The sequence below is a fragment of the Macaca fascicularis genome, chromosome 4 (assembly GCF_037993035.2).
Source record: "Macaca fascicularis isolate 582-1 chromosome 4, T2T-MFA8v1.1".
Taxonomy (NCBI): domain Eukaryota; kingdom Metazoa; phylum Chordata; class Mammalia; order Primates; family Cercopithecidae; genus Macaca; species Macaca fascicularis.
Window position 1 is genome coordinate 127,072,636 of NC_088378.1, and position 19,327 is coordinate 127,091,962.

Here is a 19,327-nt window from a genome sequence, read left to right on the forward strand (position 1 = left end):
ATTATCTCACCAGGATCACAGAGTGCAGCCACAACACAAGCATAGGCATTTGCCACAGAGACGGCTTAGTGTAGAGAGAGTGGAAGAATCAAGCACTTATCTTCAACATGATGACAGAAGGAACTAGGACACATACCCAACACCTCAACCTTCCCAGCTACATCGAAGCATCTGGCTTCTACCTGACTGATTACAGGGTATTGATGGAATATAGTACCAAGAATAGAGACAGCAGTCTGAACAAATACAAAGATTTAAAGGGTATCTTAAAATATCTAGCTGGATGGATTGGCAAGATCCTTCTGCTACACAAGGCCAGTCTAAGAAGTCTGAGAGAGGCAGTTGTCTCATGTAACGCACAGAAACCAACACAGAGACAGCCAAGAACAATTAAGAAATAGGAAAATATATTCCCAAAAAAAAAAAAAGAAACAAAATAAAGCAATAAAAACCAACCCAAGTGAACTGGAGATATATGATTTACCCAACAGGAAATTCCAAATAATGGTCACAAAGATGCTCACCGAGGTCAAGTGAGCAATGCAAGAACAAACTGAGAACTTCCACAAAGAGACAGAAAGTATTAAAAAGTACCAATGAGAAAACATAGATCTGAAAACTACTAAAACTGAACTGAAAAATTCAATATGGGGGTTTGACAGCAGACTAGTTTAAGCAGACGAAAGGATCAGTAAACTAGAAGACCGGTCACTGGAAATCATCTAACCTCAGGAGCAAAAAGAAAAAATAATGAAAAAGAATGACCTAAGAGACTTATGGGACACCATCATGGAGAACAACTTATGCATTATCAGGTGCCAGAAGGAGAAAAGAACAAGTAACATATTCAAAGAAATAATGGCAGAAAACTTCCCAAGCCTGGGGAAGGAAATGGAAAGCCAGATCCAGGAAGCCCAAAAGACACCAAATAAGATAAATTCAAAGAGACCCACCAAGACACATCACAATTAAAATGTCAAAAACTAATGGCAGAGTATTGAAAACCGCAAGAAAAAAGCATATCACCATGTATAAAGGAACCTCCATAAGACTATCAGAGAATTTCTCAGCAGAAACCTTACAGGCCAGAAGAGAGTGGGATGATATATTTAAAAATGAAAAAGAAAAGAAAGAGAAGGAAAGGAAAGGGAAAGGGAAAAGAAGAGAGAAGAAAAAGAAAGAGAAGAAAGAGAGAGCAAGAGAAACTGCTAACCAAGAATACTATACCCAGCAATCCTGTATTTCAAAACCAAATGGATGATAAAGACTTTCTCAGTCAGAACTGACTTTATCACCACTAGACCTGCCTTACAGGAAATGCTAAAAGGAGTTCTTCAAGCTGAAGGAAGAAAACACTTATTAGTAACATGAAAATATATTAAAGTACAAAACTTGTTTTTTGTTTATTTTGGATATTAACCCCTTATCCAGGCTGGGCGTGGTTTGTACGTTGTCATATCCAAACATTCTAATACTCTAATGGCAGTGAGTAAATCAATTATATCTCTAGTATAAAGGTTAAAAGGCAAAACTATTAACAACTAAAGTGCAACAATTTGTTAAGGGAATATTATATAAAAATTTTAAGTATAACATCAGAAACATAAAATATGGGAGAAAGGGGTGTAAAAGTGCATAGTTTGTGTATGCAATTGAAATTAAGTTATCAACTTAAAATACCCTGTTATATAAGCTCTTTTATGTAAGCCTCAAGCTAACCACAAAGCAAAACTCTGTAACAGACAGACAAGAGATAAAAAGATAAAATCCAAAGCATACCACTACAGAAAGCCATTAAGACACACACACACACACACACACACACACACACGAGGAGGAATAGAACAAAGGATCTATAAACAGAAAACAATTGGCACTGGTTAAGTCCCTCACCTATTAATAATTACTCTGTAAATGGATTAAATTCCCCAATCAAAAGGCATAGAGTGGGCCAGGCACGGCGGCTCACGCCTGTAATCCCAGCACTTTGGGAGGCTGAGGCAGGCGCGTCATGAGGTCAAGAAATCAAGACCATTCTGGCCAACATAGTGAAACCCCGTCTGTACTAAAAATACAAAAATTATCCGGGCATGGTGGCAGGCGCCTGTAGTCCCAGCTACTCGGGAGGCTGAAGCAGGAGAATCGCTTGAACCCAGGAGGCAGAGGTTGCAGTGAGCCCAGATCGCGCCACTGCACTCCCGTCTGGCAACAGAGCAAGACTCCATCTCAAAAAAATAAAAGGCATAGTGGCTATTAATAAAAAGAACAAGAACTTTTTAATCAATAAAAAGAACAAGACCTCACAAAGTGCTGGGATTACAGATGTGAGCCACCACGCCCCAGCCTGGATAAGGGGTTAATATCCAAAATATCCAAAAAACAAACAAACAAAAAAGCTCAAACTACTCAATAAAAAAACAAGTAACCCTATTTTTAAAATGGGGAAAGGACCTGAATAGACATTTCTCAAAAGACGACATACAAGTGGTCAACAGGTACATGAAAAAAAACGCTTAATATCTCTAATCATCAGAGAAATGCAAATCAAAACCACAATAAGGTATTACCTTACACCTGTTAGACTGGTTATTTTAAAAAATGAAAAACAGTATGCGTTGGCAAGAGATGTGGAGAAAAGGGAACCCCTGTTCACTGTTGGTGGTATTGTAAATTAGTACAGCCATTACGGAAAACAGTACGGAGGTTCCTCAAAAAACTGAAAACAGAATTATCATTCAATCCAGCCATTCCACTTCTGGGTATATATATCCAAAGGAATTGAAATCAGTATGTCAAAGAGATGTCTGCACTTCCATGTTAATTACAGCATTATCCACAACAGCCAAGATATGGATTTTAAAAATATGGTATACACATACAGTGGAATACTAGTCAGTCTTTAAAAAACAGGAAATCCTGTCATTTGCAACAACAGATGGACACAGAGGACATTCTGCTAACTACTATAAGCCAGGCACAGAAAGCCAAATACCATATGATGTAACTTGTATATGGAATCTAGAAACATTAATCTCATAAAAGCAGAGAGTACAATGGTGGCTACCATAGGATAGTGCGGTAAAGAGTATACAGGGAAAGGGGAGATGTTGGTCAAAGGTACAAAGTTTCAGTTAGACAGGAAGAACAGGTTCTGGTGATCTATTACACAACATGGTAATCACAGAATCATGTTTATTTCAAAATAGCTAAAACAAGGGATTTTTAGGCTGGGCATGGTGGCTCACGCCTGTAATCCCAACATTTTGGGAGGCTGAGGTGGACAGATCACTTGAGGTTAGGAGTTCACGACCAGCCCTGCCAACATGGTGAAACCCCATCTCTACTAAAAATACAAAAATGAGCCAGGCAAGGTAGCACATGCCTGTAGTCCCAGCTACTCCGGAGGCTGAGGTGGGAGAATCGCTTGAACCCAGGAGGCAGAGGTTGCAGTGAACCTAGATCACACCACTGCACTCCAGCCTGGACGACAGAGCAAGCCTTCATTTAAAAAAAAAAAAAAATAGATTTTAAATTTTCTCTCCACAAAGAAATGCTATATATTTGAGGGGATTAATATGTTAATTAGCTGATTTAATCACTTCACATACGTGTATGGAAAAATCACATCTTACTCGATAAATATATGCAATTATTATATGTTAATTAAAATAGAACTTTAAAAAATGCACCCAGGTGCAGTGGCTCATGCCTGTAATCCCAGCACTTTGGGAGGCCACGGCGGGCAGATCACCTGAGGTCAGGAGTTCGAGACCAGCCTGGCCAACATGGCAAAACCCCAACTCTACTAAAAATACAAAATTTAGCCAGGCATGGTGGCACACACCTGTAGTAGTCCCAGCTACTCGGGAGGCTGAGACAGAAGAATCACTTAAACCCAGGAGGCAGGGGTTGCAATGAGCCAAGATCAGGCCACTGCACTCCAGCCTGAGCAACAGAGCAAGATTCCATCTCAAAAAAAAAAAAAAAAAAAAAAAAATTCAAAGTCAAATAAGCCCATGGGAGGTGGAGGCAGAGGAGTAACACTGCATGTATGTGCCTTACAAACATGAGATGGATCTAAAATTAATTTAAATGAAGAAGTTCCTTTAAAACCATTCATTTCTTCAGATTTTTATAAAAGTTAAGCTTTTATTCCTCTGCAATTTACTTGAACAATAAATTCATGAAAACTGTTCATGTCCTTTATAAATGAACCTCTGATAAATCAAACCATGTTCCATGGCAATGATTATATGTCTCCTAAGGGAGCCAGGATATACTGGTTGAGGGCAGGCAGCACAATACAGTGGGGTAAGAGTGAGTCACTCATACAACCCAGCACTGCGGCCTAGCTGTTTTGAGCTGATGCAAGTTATTTAACCTATGTGTCTCCATTTCTCCATCAGTAAAATGGCAGTCATTGCTACAAGTTATGAAGCTTAAATAAGATCATAGACATAAAAAGCCTCAGTTGCCCAGTGCCTGGCAAGAATAAACAGTCAACAAATGTCAGGTCTGATTACGATGATTATTTTCCAGATACTAACAGTTCAAACATTTTGCTCTTTTCCCTAATAACTAAGGGGTAAAAGGATGAGGCTTTAAAAACTTCATTAAAATTCCAACTTCAATATAAGTCTACATGGACCCTTTCCTGGAAACACAGCAAGGAAAAACAGTTGGTCCTTCTTTTAAGTGAGGAGTTTGCCCCTTGTGGACCACAAGACCAAATAACACACACTGGACCTCTGTCCTACAGTGTAAAAATAGTGTTAGAACATGGATTCGCGGTGCTTCCCAACTCTATGGGAAGACTTTCTAACCCTGAAGTTCAAATAAGGTGAAGGAAGTATCTAAGTATTTGATCCAGGAATTGCACTCCTAGCATTTCCCAAGAGAAATGAAAACATGTCCACACGAAAACCTGTACACATATGTTCATAGCAACATTATTCATAATAGGTAAAAGCTGAAGCAACCCAAATATCCATCAACTGACAAATGGATAAACAAACTGTGGTATTATCCACACAATGAAATGGTACTCAGCCAGAAAAAGAAATACTAATATATGCTACCACATGGATGAACTCTGAAAACATTATGTTAAATGAAAGAAGCCCATCACAAAAGACCCATCACATATTATACGATTCCACTTATGTGAAATATCCAAAACAGACAAATCTACAGATACAAAAAGTAGATTAATGGTTGCCTAGGGGTGGGCAGGTTGGGGGGAATGGGGAGTAACTGCTGATAAAGAATCTTTTTCTGAGGTGATGAAAATGTTCTAATAATAGTTGCACAACTATGTGAATTTACTAAAAGCCACTGAACTACACACTTTAAATGGTCTTCACTTTATAGTATGTAATTTATATCTCAGTAAGGATATTATAAACATAAGGTGTACAGGGAATAGAAACACTACCTCCACAGGAGAAAAAAAAAAAATCCTCATCTTCAATTCTTCTGTACAGTAAATGCAAAAATATTTTTCCCCAGAAATCAAAAGCAGTACTTTCTGAGTATAAGTTCTAGAAAGGTGGTAGTGGGATGGATTTAGAGTTAAAAAAAAAAAAAAACTTCTGCCACATAAATTTTATGACACCATTAAGGGGAGAAGATGATAGTTCGTACTCACTCTTTTCCACTTCAAATATTTCTGGAGTATGTCTTTTTAAGCCAGTGGTTTTCAACCACAGCTAAACTCACCAGTGCCCTAACTCAAGAGACTCTGATTTAAATGGCCTCAGATCTTTGTGTCCTTAAAAGCTCCCGTAAGATTCTAACAGGCAATTAGGATGTCAAACTCTGTTTCAGCCAGAGTCATTACAGAAGCTAGGTATCAGTTGTTTTCTCAACTATATCTACCAAAAAGTCCTCATTTCCGATAACATATGAGCAACTAAATCCATCAAGTTATACTCAAGTTCCTTATTCTATAATTTAACATGTTCAGCCAGGCAACAGTGGTTCACGCCTGTAATCCTAGCACTTTGGGAGGCCAAGGCAGGTGGATTACTTAGAGCCCAGGAGTTCGAGACCGACCTGGACAACACAGTGAAACACTGTCTTTCAAAAAATATATAAATTAGCCAGACATAGTGTCGCATGCCTGTGGTTCTAGCTACTTGGGAGACTGAGGCAAGAATCACCCAAGCCTGGGAAGTTGGAGGCAGCAGTGAGCCATGATCACGTCACTGCACTCCAGCCTGGTCAACAGAGCAAGACCCTATCTCCAAAAAAGAAAAACAACTCAGCATGTTCTAAGAATACCCATTATTACATACTCCAATCATATCTGGATTCAAACACACATTCCAAAACCTTAAGAGCAAATAATTTCAAATTAATACATACAATGCTTTTTAAAAATTAGTCATACGAATTAATATTTTCATTCATTAAGATAACTCAATTATCTATACACTGTGCTCCGTGGATAGTCCATTTCCAGTTTGGTGTAAGAGCATAACATCCATACTCAGAAACTGCTTAATTAGTCATCAAGGTACATTTAGTATTATCAGTACCCTGTATCTTGGAACTACCTCACCTCATCCAGTGGAGTCACTTATTATTCTCAAACTATCAGAGATTTTAAAACTTCAAAGTTGTTAGCTTTCATTTAATGCCAATCATTTTATTTCATTTAGCTCAAGCTTTGTAAGTCTTCTGGCTCAAATATTGTGCTAAAGTTCCAAGCAAATATGAACATAAGTTGTACAAAAATTAAGCACAGAAAAAAATTAATTTAGCCAAATAACTATATAGCCATTAAACATATAAAGAAGAAATGGAATACAGCTTTTAATATTCAAGTTGAACTTAGTTATCTTACGTCTGTCATTTGATTATTAAAACATGAAGGAAGATATCTGCATGCTTTGTAAAATGCTCAACCTATGATTGCTCAATATGCTTTAAGGAAAAATCCTAACCTACAGTTTCTGGTCTTTTTCGAGCCAATAAACCTCACGCATGAAATGTACATGCATACAGGGACAGGACTAGCTTAAATCAGCCCAGCTCCTCCCAACACCCATCCACACACAGAAACAACACTGAGGTGCAAGACAGCACAAAATTTTATTTCCTAAAATTCAAAGAAAAAGGAAAAATCAGACTCAGATTTAACCAGATTCAGATTTCTAAATTAGTTTTTTAAAACAAGCACTAGCAACTGCCCTGATGGACACCTTGCTTTAGAAGCCACCACACTGTGCTTTAAATATGTACTGGCACAAAATTTCTAATAGTCTTAAATAAAATGAAGTTCACTGTCACTAATAGGAATTTAAAGTAGACCAACACTTGATACAATTAAAGCTGACTTGATCAAATACGAAAGGGTAAACTTCAATTCAAAGAAAGAAGTTAAGAATATATCCACATACAAATCAGTAGGAAGACCAAGCTGACAAATTTTATGCATCATAATTCTATTTCATAATACAGTATCTAAAATTTGCTTCAAATTTGCTTCAAAGTAATAGTGGAAGGGGGGATAATAGGGGAAACAAGAGTGGCTATGATTGATGACTGTCATAGCCGGGTGAGAATACATGAAGATTCATTACACCAGTATACTTTGGGGTACATTTGAAAATTCTTGTAACAAAAGAAATTTTTTTTTTTTTTTTTTTTTTTTTGAGACGGAGTCTCGCTCTGTTAGCAGGCTGGAGCGCAGTGGTGGGATCTTGGCTCACTGCAAGCTCCACCTCCGGGCTTCATGCCATTCTCCTGCCTCAGCCTCCCAAGTAGCTGGGACTACAGGCACCCGCCACCACACCCGGCTAATTTTTTTAAATATTTTTAGTAGAGACAGGGTTTCACCGTGTTAGCCATGATGGTCTCAATCTCCTGACCTTGTGATCCGCCCACCTTGGTCTCTCAAAGTGCTGGGATTACAGGCATGAGCCACCACGCCCGGCCAAAACATATTTTAAAAGTCAAATTCAACACTGTATCTACTCTAAAGGCTACTTTCTCAAGACCATACATCACAAACCATGAAACATCAATGTAATGAAATATAACAAGACATTAAAATTTACAAGTATGTCAACTATTTCAACACACCAAAATGTATACATGAAATGTTAGATTAAAATCCACAATGATGTAAAAATCTATTTACACTAACCAAAATCTGAGTTTTAAGCCTCACTCAGTACAACAATCTCTCTCCTAAAATCAGCCCATGTCTCGAATTTCAGACTTTCCTCAAAATTTACAGAATATAAAAACTTAGCCACCTGATTGTTTAAAGTGAGGTTAGTTCCTAATACCTCATAGTATCAAACCAAGTATGATCCAATTAGGAAACTCTAAGGGTGATATAGATTTGAAGAGACATGGGAGAATTCCCATTTACTAAAACCTGCTATTCGCTAATCACACAGTATCTCATTTAATCTTACATTATCTCAAACTCACACTTCCATCAAACAAAAACGATTACTCAGCCGGGCACGGCTGGCTCACACCTGTAATCCCAGCACTCTGGGAGGCCAAGGTGGGTGGATCACTTGAGGTCAGGAATTCAAGACCAGCCTGACCAATATGTTGAAACTCGTCTCAACTAAAATACCAAAATTAGCCAAGCGTGGTGGCAGGCGTCTGTCATCTCAGCTACTCGGGAGGCTGAGGCAAGAGAACTGCCTGATCCCTGGAGGCAGAGGTTGCAGTGAGCCGCGATCGTGCCATAGAACTCCAGCCTAGGCAACAGGAGCAAAACTCCATCTCAAAAAAAAAAAAAAAAAAAAAAAAAAAACTATTACCCAATTTTACAGATAAGGAAATATAAGACCCAGAGAGGTTAAGTAGGGCACAACTGCTGGCATCATCACCGAGTGGCTCTGTGGCTTGCCCTAGGCCACAGCCACCAGGGGATGATGGAATGCAGCTGGGCCCCACTTAAAGTCCAATACATTTGCCACACCACTGCTAATAAACCGAATGTCTTCCTTGGCTCAGCCCCTGAAATGCAAACATGCCTGAAAAAATTTAAGCTGTGGAACTGAACAGCTTAAATGCCATCAGACAGCTCCCCGAAAAATAAATTATTCTAGACACATGTAAACAAGAAATAAGACCTTAATTAGCGATTCTGCCCATCATTCTTTCCCTGATTTAGACTCTCACCTATATGTACCCACTTATAAGAATTTTGACACCTGAGAAGTTTTTCCTTTCCTCAGTTTGTATTTTAAAATTCTAAATTCTTTTATTAACAAGCTATAAAACTATAAGAAAACAAACATCTCTCAAAAAAATGTATAGAAAAAAGGTTGCATTTACCACTTTTTTACAAGTAGGGTGGAATATAACTAGTGTTTAATCATATTTACAACTATTAAATGAAAAATGTAGAATATGATGATCCCAGTTTAGTTTTAAACACCTTCATCCAAACATTTAAAAAAAAAAAAAGATATATGGAAGTATGTGGGGGAGTGTGTGCATATATGCACTACAATGTTTACGGTGATTATGTCTGGATAGTAGGTTCCTTTTCTTCTTTATGTTTTCTACTGCTTTTAAAACTTCTACAAAGCACAGGTATTATTTATAGAAAGACGCCTAGAAATGTTATTTTTTGAAATGCATAGAAGAGAAACTGTCTAAAAAAGACTGGCCAGAGACCAATGGAAAACTGATGGTCCCCAGGAGATGAATCAGTGGAACCTAAGTGTTTCCTCGGGTCATTACAAAAGGGAGCTGTATGGGACTTATAAAAGTGTAATTGTTACTTTCAAGCTCACTAAGTTTGTTAAGGTTACTAAGCTTAAGTAATTCCAAAATAAACACATTATCCTTGGGTCTCCAATACTGTCTTCAGTAAAAGTCCGTTACAGTGAGCTTCAGAAACATTAAGAGCACCCCTCACTGAAACTCTTGCTTGGGGGCCCAGAATATAACCTTATCCCACTGGAAAAACAGGTTTAAGGATACCCAAAATAAATACACAGTCAATGGGAGCTCCACTTGCCAGTCCATCATTCAGCAATATGATCCCATATAATAGTCAAGATGTGGTTCAATCACCAAAACGTTTGCAAACAACAGGAGTCCATGAGTGATTCTCCTTTAATCTCTATACCACTTACCAGCATTTTCATCAGTGAACCTACTCTACTCTGATGAGATGCAGGTCCAAGAAAGTAATTATTGTTTGCATCTATGAGTTAGCAACCATCAGACTGCATCCCTGAAAAGTACGCTAACCAGGAAGGCAAAACCTTACTAAAAACCTTTCCAAGGACAGTAATACATGAACAAAGCAATACAAGAGCACTTTACATCCGCATACATTAGGAAGTGAAACACGTCAACTGCATAAAACAAATTCAATTCATGTTGAGGCATAACAGAAGCAACCTGGTTATATCAAGATCTCTGGTCCAGCTCATAAAGTTCTTACCAGAGACAACTACGAAATCTGTCAGTGCCTTTAAGGGTCATGGCAGAGAACAGAATTTGGGAAACAGAGAGTATTCCAAAGTACTGTGAACTCCTCTCCTGTACCACAGGTCACTTCCCCCACCCCTACACAAGGCAACATAAGCATAAACCTGCTGATATCTGACAACATATAGCCCTCTACCCAGAACTGTCTACTAACTAAATCCTTGCCCTAAGTTTTCCCTCTTTAAAGTATTAAGGAAATTTTTTCCTGTGTAAAAATATCTGACTTTATAATGAAAATCACTGAGAAAATGAGATCTACTGTGCAGCCAATTTTGTAGAAATATAACCTTCAGACAAGTCAGGGGTCCCCATAAGAGCTACAAATACACTGAAAAGGATTTTAAGTGTGTTATCTGTGTTTTTTAAGTTACTTTACTTCTAAGAAGTCAATGTTATATAATATTTCTTGACTACAGTTGACTGTGCCAGTAAATTACAGGGAGAAGTAGTATTACTTCTGGACCTACTTTCTATCTCTAAGGAAAGCCTTTCCATTTTTATAGCTAACATGACAAAATCCACTTTTCAGCCAAACTTCCTCAACACAGCAGTTTAGATACTATTTCAAATACTATTAAATTTAATGGCAGGCCTAAATTCAGACTTCTCATTTCACTTTTGCACCTACTGGAAATTATTTCACTCAAAATAATTATGTCTTCAGATGATTTCCTATTTCCACTTAAAGTAGAAACAAATTAGAACACTTCAAATTCTATTTGCACTTCCCAAATACAGTAATGACTCATTTATCTGGCATCATCAGAAAATGAGGTTCTCCACATTAAGCATTTTCCAGGTAACTGAAGCCCACAAACACAGAGAACTTGTCTGCCTTGTTCCTTGCTGTTATCCCAGGACCTAGAACAGTGTCCAGTACATGGTAGATAGGCAGTAATAATTACTGAACGTGTGAATAAATAAAAGTACTAAAGCTCTTTTATTTTTAACCATTTGTGAAAATGTTTTCTACACTGAATTACAGCCATCCCTCCCTTTAAAAAAAAAAAAAAAATGACACTGAAAAGAAATAAAGTTTTTCTTATTAATTTGGGATACCACTATAAATAGCAATCACTTTACTCCCGTACAATGTATCTTAGTGCCTTTAAAGCTATTAAAATACACTGGGCTTTTTGCCACCATGTAAAAATGGCCTCAGCATGGTATGCTCTCATAACTTTTCCTTTCCTTATATTAACTGTCATTGCTGTGTTTGCTCTTGCTGTCTTATTTTACACACAAAAGTCTGGCAAGGTTCTAAACTTAATTCTGCCTCCAAAGCAGAATAAAATACATGGACTTGGTTACAATTCAGAAGCCTTTTCCACTTATTTCTGACCTGTAACTACATTCTGATTCTATTTATTTAACAAACTCCTTGCTCACACACATCCTCTACCACATTCTACATAAAATCTGAGATGGTTCTATTAGTTTTAAATGAGTATCTTAAGGATTTTCATTTAAGTGCTAAAGTTTCAAATATTAATCCTGAGTAATGAATGGCTCAAAGACTACCTCCAATGTAAACCTCAGGGAATTTTTTTTTAATCCATTCAGGAGACACCAGCCACGACAAAGCTGGATTTCATCTTGCTTGATAGGCAGTGATAGGGCCATAATTTAGATTCACGGTTCCAAAGTTCATGACAGCAAAAATCGAACACACTGGCAGCCATGGCATACAGTGCTTACAGAGGGGGGCTTATCTCCTGAACCTAAGAGTGGAAAGGATAATTTAAGTACAGCATTTAGTTTATACAATATAACTGGAGTTCCTTCCCCACAACAAACTTTGAATAATGTTTATAATTTAGCAATCAACTGAAATGAAAGAATTACCACAACTGAAATAAAATATTTATGTATTTCAAACCAGTAGAACTGTGTCTTCAAAAACTAAAACAAGCTAAAAGAAACCTAGTTCTGAATTAGGGATGGATACAAATAAAATGGGGGTTTGTTTATTCGGGTCTTTGAGCTGCTTTTCTTTTTTTAAAAGATTTCATGAACTTTCATTTGAAATAAGCACAGTTTGCTAAATTAAAGGACCTGATTAAGTATTCTTTAAAAGTAACTAGCTGGGTAAACAATAAAGTAAGTTATCCAAGAGTCAAGAAAAGAAAAATGACTTCAGACTGCTTTATGAATATTCTCCAAAATCACCAATCCTTCAACAAAAATAGTTCAACGGAAGATTTCAGTTCCTGGTACTGAACTGAACAAAGAGAACCACATGTTTTTAATGGTTGCTCATAAACGACCCAAATAAATCTCCAAAAGAACAGGAGTAGTTCTTTCAGTATTTTTCCCTTTAAAATTCATAAGACCAATTCAACACAGAAATAAAAATTACTGTACTTTATGGCACCACTCACTCTGTGACACATTTATTTGCTGTCACGAAAGTTAGTGCCTCAACAAAGTAAATGAGATTTAGGGAGAAAAAAATTTTCTACCATTTTAAAAAGCACAAAACGTCCTTGCCATTTGCGGCAAATAGAGTTTACCCCCCTCAAATGAGAAGATTTTCATACTAAATAAGAAACCTAAGTATTTATATATAAATGATACGAAGAAGCTTTCCAAATAGCTTTTCAATCAGTGATGATGCTGACCTCAGATCACAATTACACTGCTAACTACCATTTATAAGAAACGAAGTCTACACAACCAAAAACTGTAACTTACAATTTAACCACTGATGTTCTATCTTCCCTGGCTTTAACGCTGAACCGTAACACAGAGCAACAGCACACCCTGCTGGAAGTTGGTAACACGAATAATTAGCAGCACTGAACTGCTAAGATTTTACCCAAGATGAGAATTACTTCAGGACCAGTCATTTCTCACTAACTGAGAAAAAAAGAGGTTCACAGGCATTAACCATCAGCTGCCTATATGTATGTGATCTTAAAGGTTAAATTAAAACTCAGAATAACTCAAATTAAAAGATACTGCTTTTTCCTGCTCATTTCCCCAGCCCCATAGAGCCCCAATCACCCCAAGTGATTTTACTACTCTGGCTTTAACCCTAAATAAAAATATTTTCAAATGTGCTTTTTGTAAAGAGAAACTGGTAATCACATAGAAGAGGAAACCAAGCCCATTTTCTATATATGACTGCCTGAAGTACCCCTTCTCTCCCATCCCACCTTGGCCTTAGAAATGCCCCTAAAGATTACCATTAAGAATGCACAAGGTGTGGCCGGGCGCGGTGGCTCATGCCTGTAATCTCAGCACTTTGGGAGGCTGAGGTGGGTGAATCACGAGGTCAAGAGATCAAGACCATCCTGGCCAACACAGTGAAACCCCGTCTCTACTAAAAATACAAAAATTAACTGGGCGTGGTGGCGCGTGCCTGTAGTCCCAGCTACTAGGGAGGCTGTGGCAGGAGAATCGCTTGAACCTGGGAAGTGGGGGTTGGAGTGAGCCGAGATTGCACCAATGCATTGCAGCCTGGCAACAGACTGAGACTCGGTCTCAAAAATAAAAATGCACAAGGCAGCCTGGTGGCCTGTGAACCACAATTACATGCCATTGGCAAAATGCCTACACAGATTCTGGAATTCAAAATATGAAGACTAAATTAAGAAACCACATGTCCTGTTGAAAATATACGCATCTAGTATGTTTTCAACATTTTCACAGACATGGAAAATCATGGAAGCCACTGTCTAGAGAATCCAGCTCTGCCCTCCCTAACTCAAACTCACAGTAATCCAAGGATGAACAGAATTGTATTTAAGTTTTGTAAATGTGCTCTCTTTGCTATAAAAATAAAACTCCTTGGTACTGTTGAGATTCCTTTTTAGAGAAAACAGGCTATGCTAGCAATGACCTGCACTATTCTGAGTGACTAGTGTTGGTTTCTTGGCTCCTTGGTCCCACATCTAAAGGTTCTGATTGACCTCTGGTCAACTTGCAGGGTACTCTTTAGTCATGAAGGTCAACAATTCTTTAAAAAAATAAAATAAAATAAACAAAAACAATGAACAAGGCCAAGGAAGATCCAACACTTAAGTGTACTTTTCTCCAAGAACCAAAAAGGCAATAAGCACCTCAGGTGTATTTTTCTGAGATTGTCTCCAGTGGCATTATCTGGTTCATTATCTCAATCAAAGTACATTTACAATTAAAATTTTGAAAGGATACCAACCTCGAGCCTCTTTTCAAGTGATTCAATTCTGTCCTTTTTACTAGCCAGATTGGCCCGTGTGTAGCGGCTCTGCCCAGGAAGATATAAAACTTGACTGTAGCATTCTTCCCACACCTGGTTATAGGCTTCACTTGAGAGTTCTCCATGGCTCATTCCTTGTTTAACCACTTCCATCTCCTGCACCAAAACATCCTGGGCCTGTTTACAATAATAATTACAGTAAGTTTAAGTACTACAAACACTTGCCATATCCAGAGAGCTTTAGAAGACTAATTTTTTCCCTCCTTCCTTGAGCCAAAGCCAAGGAGACGTGATTGGTTGTTTTTTGGAAGGGGTGATAACAATACCTAGGAAAAATAGCCTCAGAAGCCTTTGAGTCAATGCAGACTGCTTTTTAAAAGTCAAGCATCCATGTTTCCTCGAAAGTATAAACATCCTTTGCTTTCACTCACTATAACAGCAGTTATCATTTCTCAGGTACCTACTGTGTGTGAGAAACTAGGTTTAAAAGTTTTACCTACATTATATCCAAAGATCACAATCACCTTACAAATTAGCCAATATTAACCTCATTTAAAAGCTAATGAAATTAGGCCGGGCACAGTGGCTCACTCCTGTAATCCTAGCACTTTGGGAGGCTGAGGTGGGTGGATAAAGAGGCCAGGAGTTCAAGACAGCCTGGCTAACACAGCAAAACTTCGTGTCTACTAAAAACACAAAAATTAGCAGGGTGTGGTGGCACACGCCTGTAATCCTAGCTACTTGGGAGGCTGAGGCACAAGAATCACTTGAACCCAGGAGGTGGAGGTTGCAGTGAGCTGGGATCATGCCACTGCACTCCAGCCTGTACAACAGAGCGAGACTCGGTCTCAAAAAAAAAAAAAAAAAAGGCTCATGAAACTAAGGCTCATAGAGATTCAACAACTTGTTAAGACCACATCGTTAGCAGGCAGCATGAGGCAGAATACAAATGGCACCAATGGGTGTGTGCCTTCCACTCTCCCACTCCACCGTACATGCAGGACCTCACGTGATGGTAAAGGGGAGCTAGGCGTCTTTTTGTCACATGGCTTTTTTTCTCATCCTGAAGGAATGCCCCTGACATTGCCAGAAAATGAAACTGGGGCACGAATCAGATGATAGATCATAAACCAGCTTAGTTCACTACTAAAGAAAAGAGTGTAAAATGACAGAATGAGAGGGAAAGCTGGACAGGCCTGGGTTCAGATCACAGCTTCACCATTTAAGCATCTCTCTGAGTTTGCTTAATTTATCTGAGCCCATTTCTCAGGATTTTTCAGCTTGGAAAGCTGAAAAATACCTTTCCAAGCAATTACGATGCTGACCTTAGATCAGACGTGTTTGTTATTAGGATTAAGTGAACAATATACTATAGAGCCTAGCCCAATGCCAGACACAAAGAATTCCATAAGCATATGAATTTTTTCCCAGCCCTTTGCTTCACTGCTTATGAAAAACTGGGAACCACCTTCTGTGCCTTACAGAAGGCTTTCAATCTTTCTAGTAATAATAAAAATAAACATATCAAAATCCATAAAATCAAGGGAAATTATCAATAAACAATTTTAACAAAAAAATGGAAAATCATCTCTATAGGAGAAAAAATGGACACTTAAACAATAACTCTTAAGGGAAATAATGGAAACAAATCAATTTTAACATACCTTAAAGAAAGTATATTAAAGAAAAAGAAAATCTGACACTTTATTAAAAGAGAAATGCTATTTCACTCTGAAACTGTACACAATAAAAATTTACAAGTTCGATCTTAGGAGAGAATAAGGGTAAGTTATCTTTAAACTATCCATAAATAATCTGCTAAGTAAATAGCTGCTTCAAATTCTTTTTGGAACAAAGAGAAATATACACAGATAAATAAAATATGAGAGAATATTTAAGCTACTTTGTTTCAAACAATTCCAGACCAATACTTAGAATTATCATTTTTCAAAAACTGTGTTAGGGTTTATCCTCTACAGAATCTCCAAAAGCAACAACGTGATCCTTGTTTCAGGTTTCCATACATATAATTTAGGAAAATTTATTTCCTAAATTCCTCTTCCCCTCATATTTTCACTTTAAAAAGAGGAAACTGTGCAAGTATCAATTTCATAGCCTGATTTTCAATCCCAGTTCAATGATTACATGTGCTCGACAGAGGAGGCAACTCAACAATGTCAGTTTCCCTATTGCACTTACTAAAAAATGAGTGACTCAAAGTTACTCTGAAATCAGGGACAAGTTGTTGAAATATAAATCGAAACCCTCCTTCCTCTATTTTCTAAAAATCCTATAATAAATATGTATTAGTTACGCAATACAGAAAATACAAAGTAAGAAATTGTGAGAAGGGAAGAAAGAGGAAAAATGCAGGAGGGAAGACAGGAGACTTTGTAAGAATCTTGTTTGTTTCATTCTAAGTATGCAGCAGCTCATTCCAAATCCATGGGTCTATCACTGCTCCTCAGGGCTGAAGACTAAAGAAAAAAAGACTTTTAAACTAATGACCACTCTGCTTCCAACTATGAGACCCACTGTATCTTCTTATACAACTATGGAGATTTCTATTTACAATCACAGTTGTTTGCTCTGTCAAAACAGAAGGAATAAAATGCATATAGAAGAAAAGACCAGACATAGACTTCATACAAGAAATCATGTCTTCATGTCCTTATCCAAAAGAGTAGGGGGAAATCATGTGAGGGTAATATAGTCAGAAAAAAAAATACTTCCTTTTTTCCAATAAGTAAAAGGTTTAATCTATAAACATGTTTATATTAGTCTTTCTTACCTCTTCATATTATTCTAAATAAGTGAGGTTTAGGTACTAAAGGCATCTGCATCTAATTTTTATTCAGGGATAGCAAAGCTGAATACAGAAAATGGCAACTATAACAACTGTCAACCAAGCCATTAATACCCATGAACCAAAAACACCCTGCAGGTGTTTATTTGATAAAGGTCTATCACACCGAACATGGGGGATGGAGGTTTTAAAGTATGTCTTCTTCATAACAATCTAAACATGTATCTCCTAATCATATATTTCAGTTGTTTATGAATACCAATGGGGAAAAATAAGTTCATTATTTGTCCATGATACACAGCACCTAACAAATACCTAAATCTCAAGAAGAAATAGTCCAGCTCAATCATACCTTTTTCAGCTCTTCTTTGGAGAACTTCTCATAAGGATTATGTTCCAGGTAGGTAATGTGCTCTGAATTATTGGTACCAAACCCTACAGTTTTGCCTTTTTTATTTCCAGATGGTTCATAAGGGTGATGTAGAAGGTCATAATGAAGCATTGTGATCATTTCTTTTTTGATTAGTTCTTCACTTTTCTGTAAATCTGTTAAAGGCGGTTCTACATTTAAGGGTCTTAGAATAGTTTCATTTACCTAAAATGTTAAAACAAATACAATTACCAAACATATCACTGCAATATATTAATGTTATTACCTGTTACAGCACGAATTAAATAGCAGTTTTACATTTTCAAAAGCAATTTCTACTTTTTTCCTTCTAAATTCTGGTACTAGTGAAACATTTTAAAGATTGGGTTTGAGAACTACTTTGCTATATTCCAGAAAGTAGATGAAATTTTGTTTTATAGTCTTTATGAATGATGTAAAAAGCAGCAATCATATAAAAAGAAACTTAAAACTTCCTAAACCAGAAATTCTAACACTTACTTCTGATGGTCTTGGCAGATCTTTCTGGACAGCTTTATGCATTCGTTTCATTTCCTTTACACGCTCTGCATCTCGTATGGCCTAAAAAATGATTTTTATATCCTTTATTGCAGCTATAGCGTATTTGATACCTCTCAATAAAGCTAAAAACACTTTGGTATGTAAGACTATGTATGTTCAATAGCTAAAGTTTAGAAATTGGTTTAAGTTTGTAGAAAGGCAATGCTAAGGCAACAGAAATGAATCAGTCTATTCACTCTCATTATAATAGAAACTAAGAGCTTCCAGTGTCTACTAGAGCATTCTCCAAATTTTCATGGATCCATCCATCACGTAACAAACTTCTCTCATCTAAATGGAAAACCTAAACTCCAAAGAGACTCCCACGACACAACTCTTTCTTCCCTTTCACTCCAAAATTACTGACTTAATTCAAAAAGCCAGCCAAAAAATGTAGTTTCCTGATTCTTATGAATAATGTGGGATAACACATTAAAATTTCACGCCATTTCTGAAGGAGTAAATGTAACTCAAAGTAGCTGAGAACTAAACACAAAAAGTATCATCCTCTGTTCCCACTGAAAAGCACATTCATATCGGTCCCCTCTAAAATATTATTTCCATTGATGTCATTCTCACTCCAATCCCCTGAGATTAAAGGTACCTAAAATCATTCAGCAATGGACTGCAGCAAGACTTACTAAAAAGGTCATATAATATTAGTTCTAGTTTAGGATTCACCACTTACCCACTATTAGACCTGAGAAAGTTGAGACCATGAGACCTGAATTCATCTGAGCTTGTTGAGTATTCCTTATTAGAACTATCTGGGACCAGAGGATCTTGGATTTCTGATTTTTTCAGATTCTGGAACATCTGCATTATACTGACTCTAATTCAAAAAGCTTCAATGAGCATTTCTTTTGAGCATCACGTCAGCACTCAAAAAGTTTTGAATTTTAGAGCATTT

At 37.3% G+C, this 19,327-nt stretch overlaps 1 protein-coding gene across 2 annotated transcripts in view; it reads right to left on the bottom strand.

Annotated features, from left to right (window-relative positions):
• CDC5L (cell division cycle 5 like) overlaps nucleotides 1–19,327 on the bottom strand; it is a 67,819-nt gene that overhangs the window by 5,483 nt on the left and 43,009 nt on the right. For both annotated transcript variants that reach the window (XR_012433748.1, XM_005552844.5), the window contains exons 12-14: nucleotides 18,358–18,438; nucleotides 17,821–18,063; nucleotides 14,642–14,839 (exon numbers count right to left, since the gene is read on the bottom strand). Coding sequence is in view for 1 of the 2 variants with exons in the window: in XM_005552844.5 (XP_005552901.1) it covers nucleotides 14,642–14,839; nucleotides 17,821–18,063; nucleotides 18,358–18,438 (522 nt within the window). In the remaining variant the exon portion in view is untranslated. The remainder of the gene's footprint in view (nucleotides 1–14,641; nucleotides 14,840–17,820; nucleotides 18,064–18,357; nucleotides 18,439–19,327) is intronic.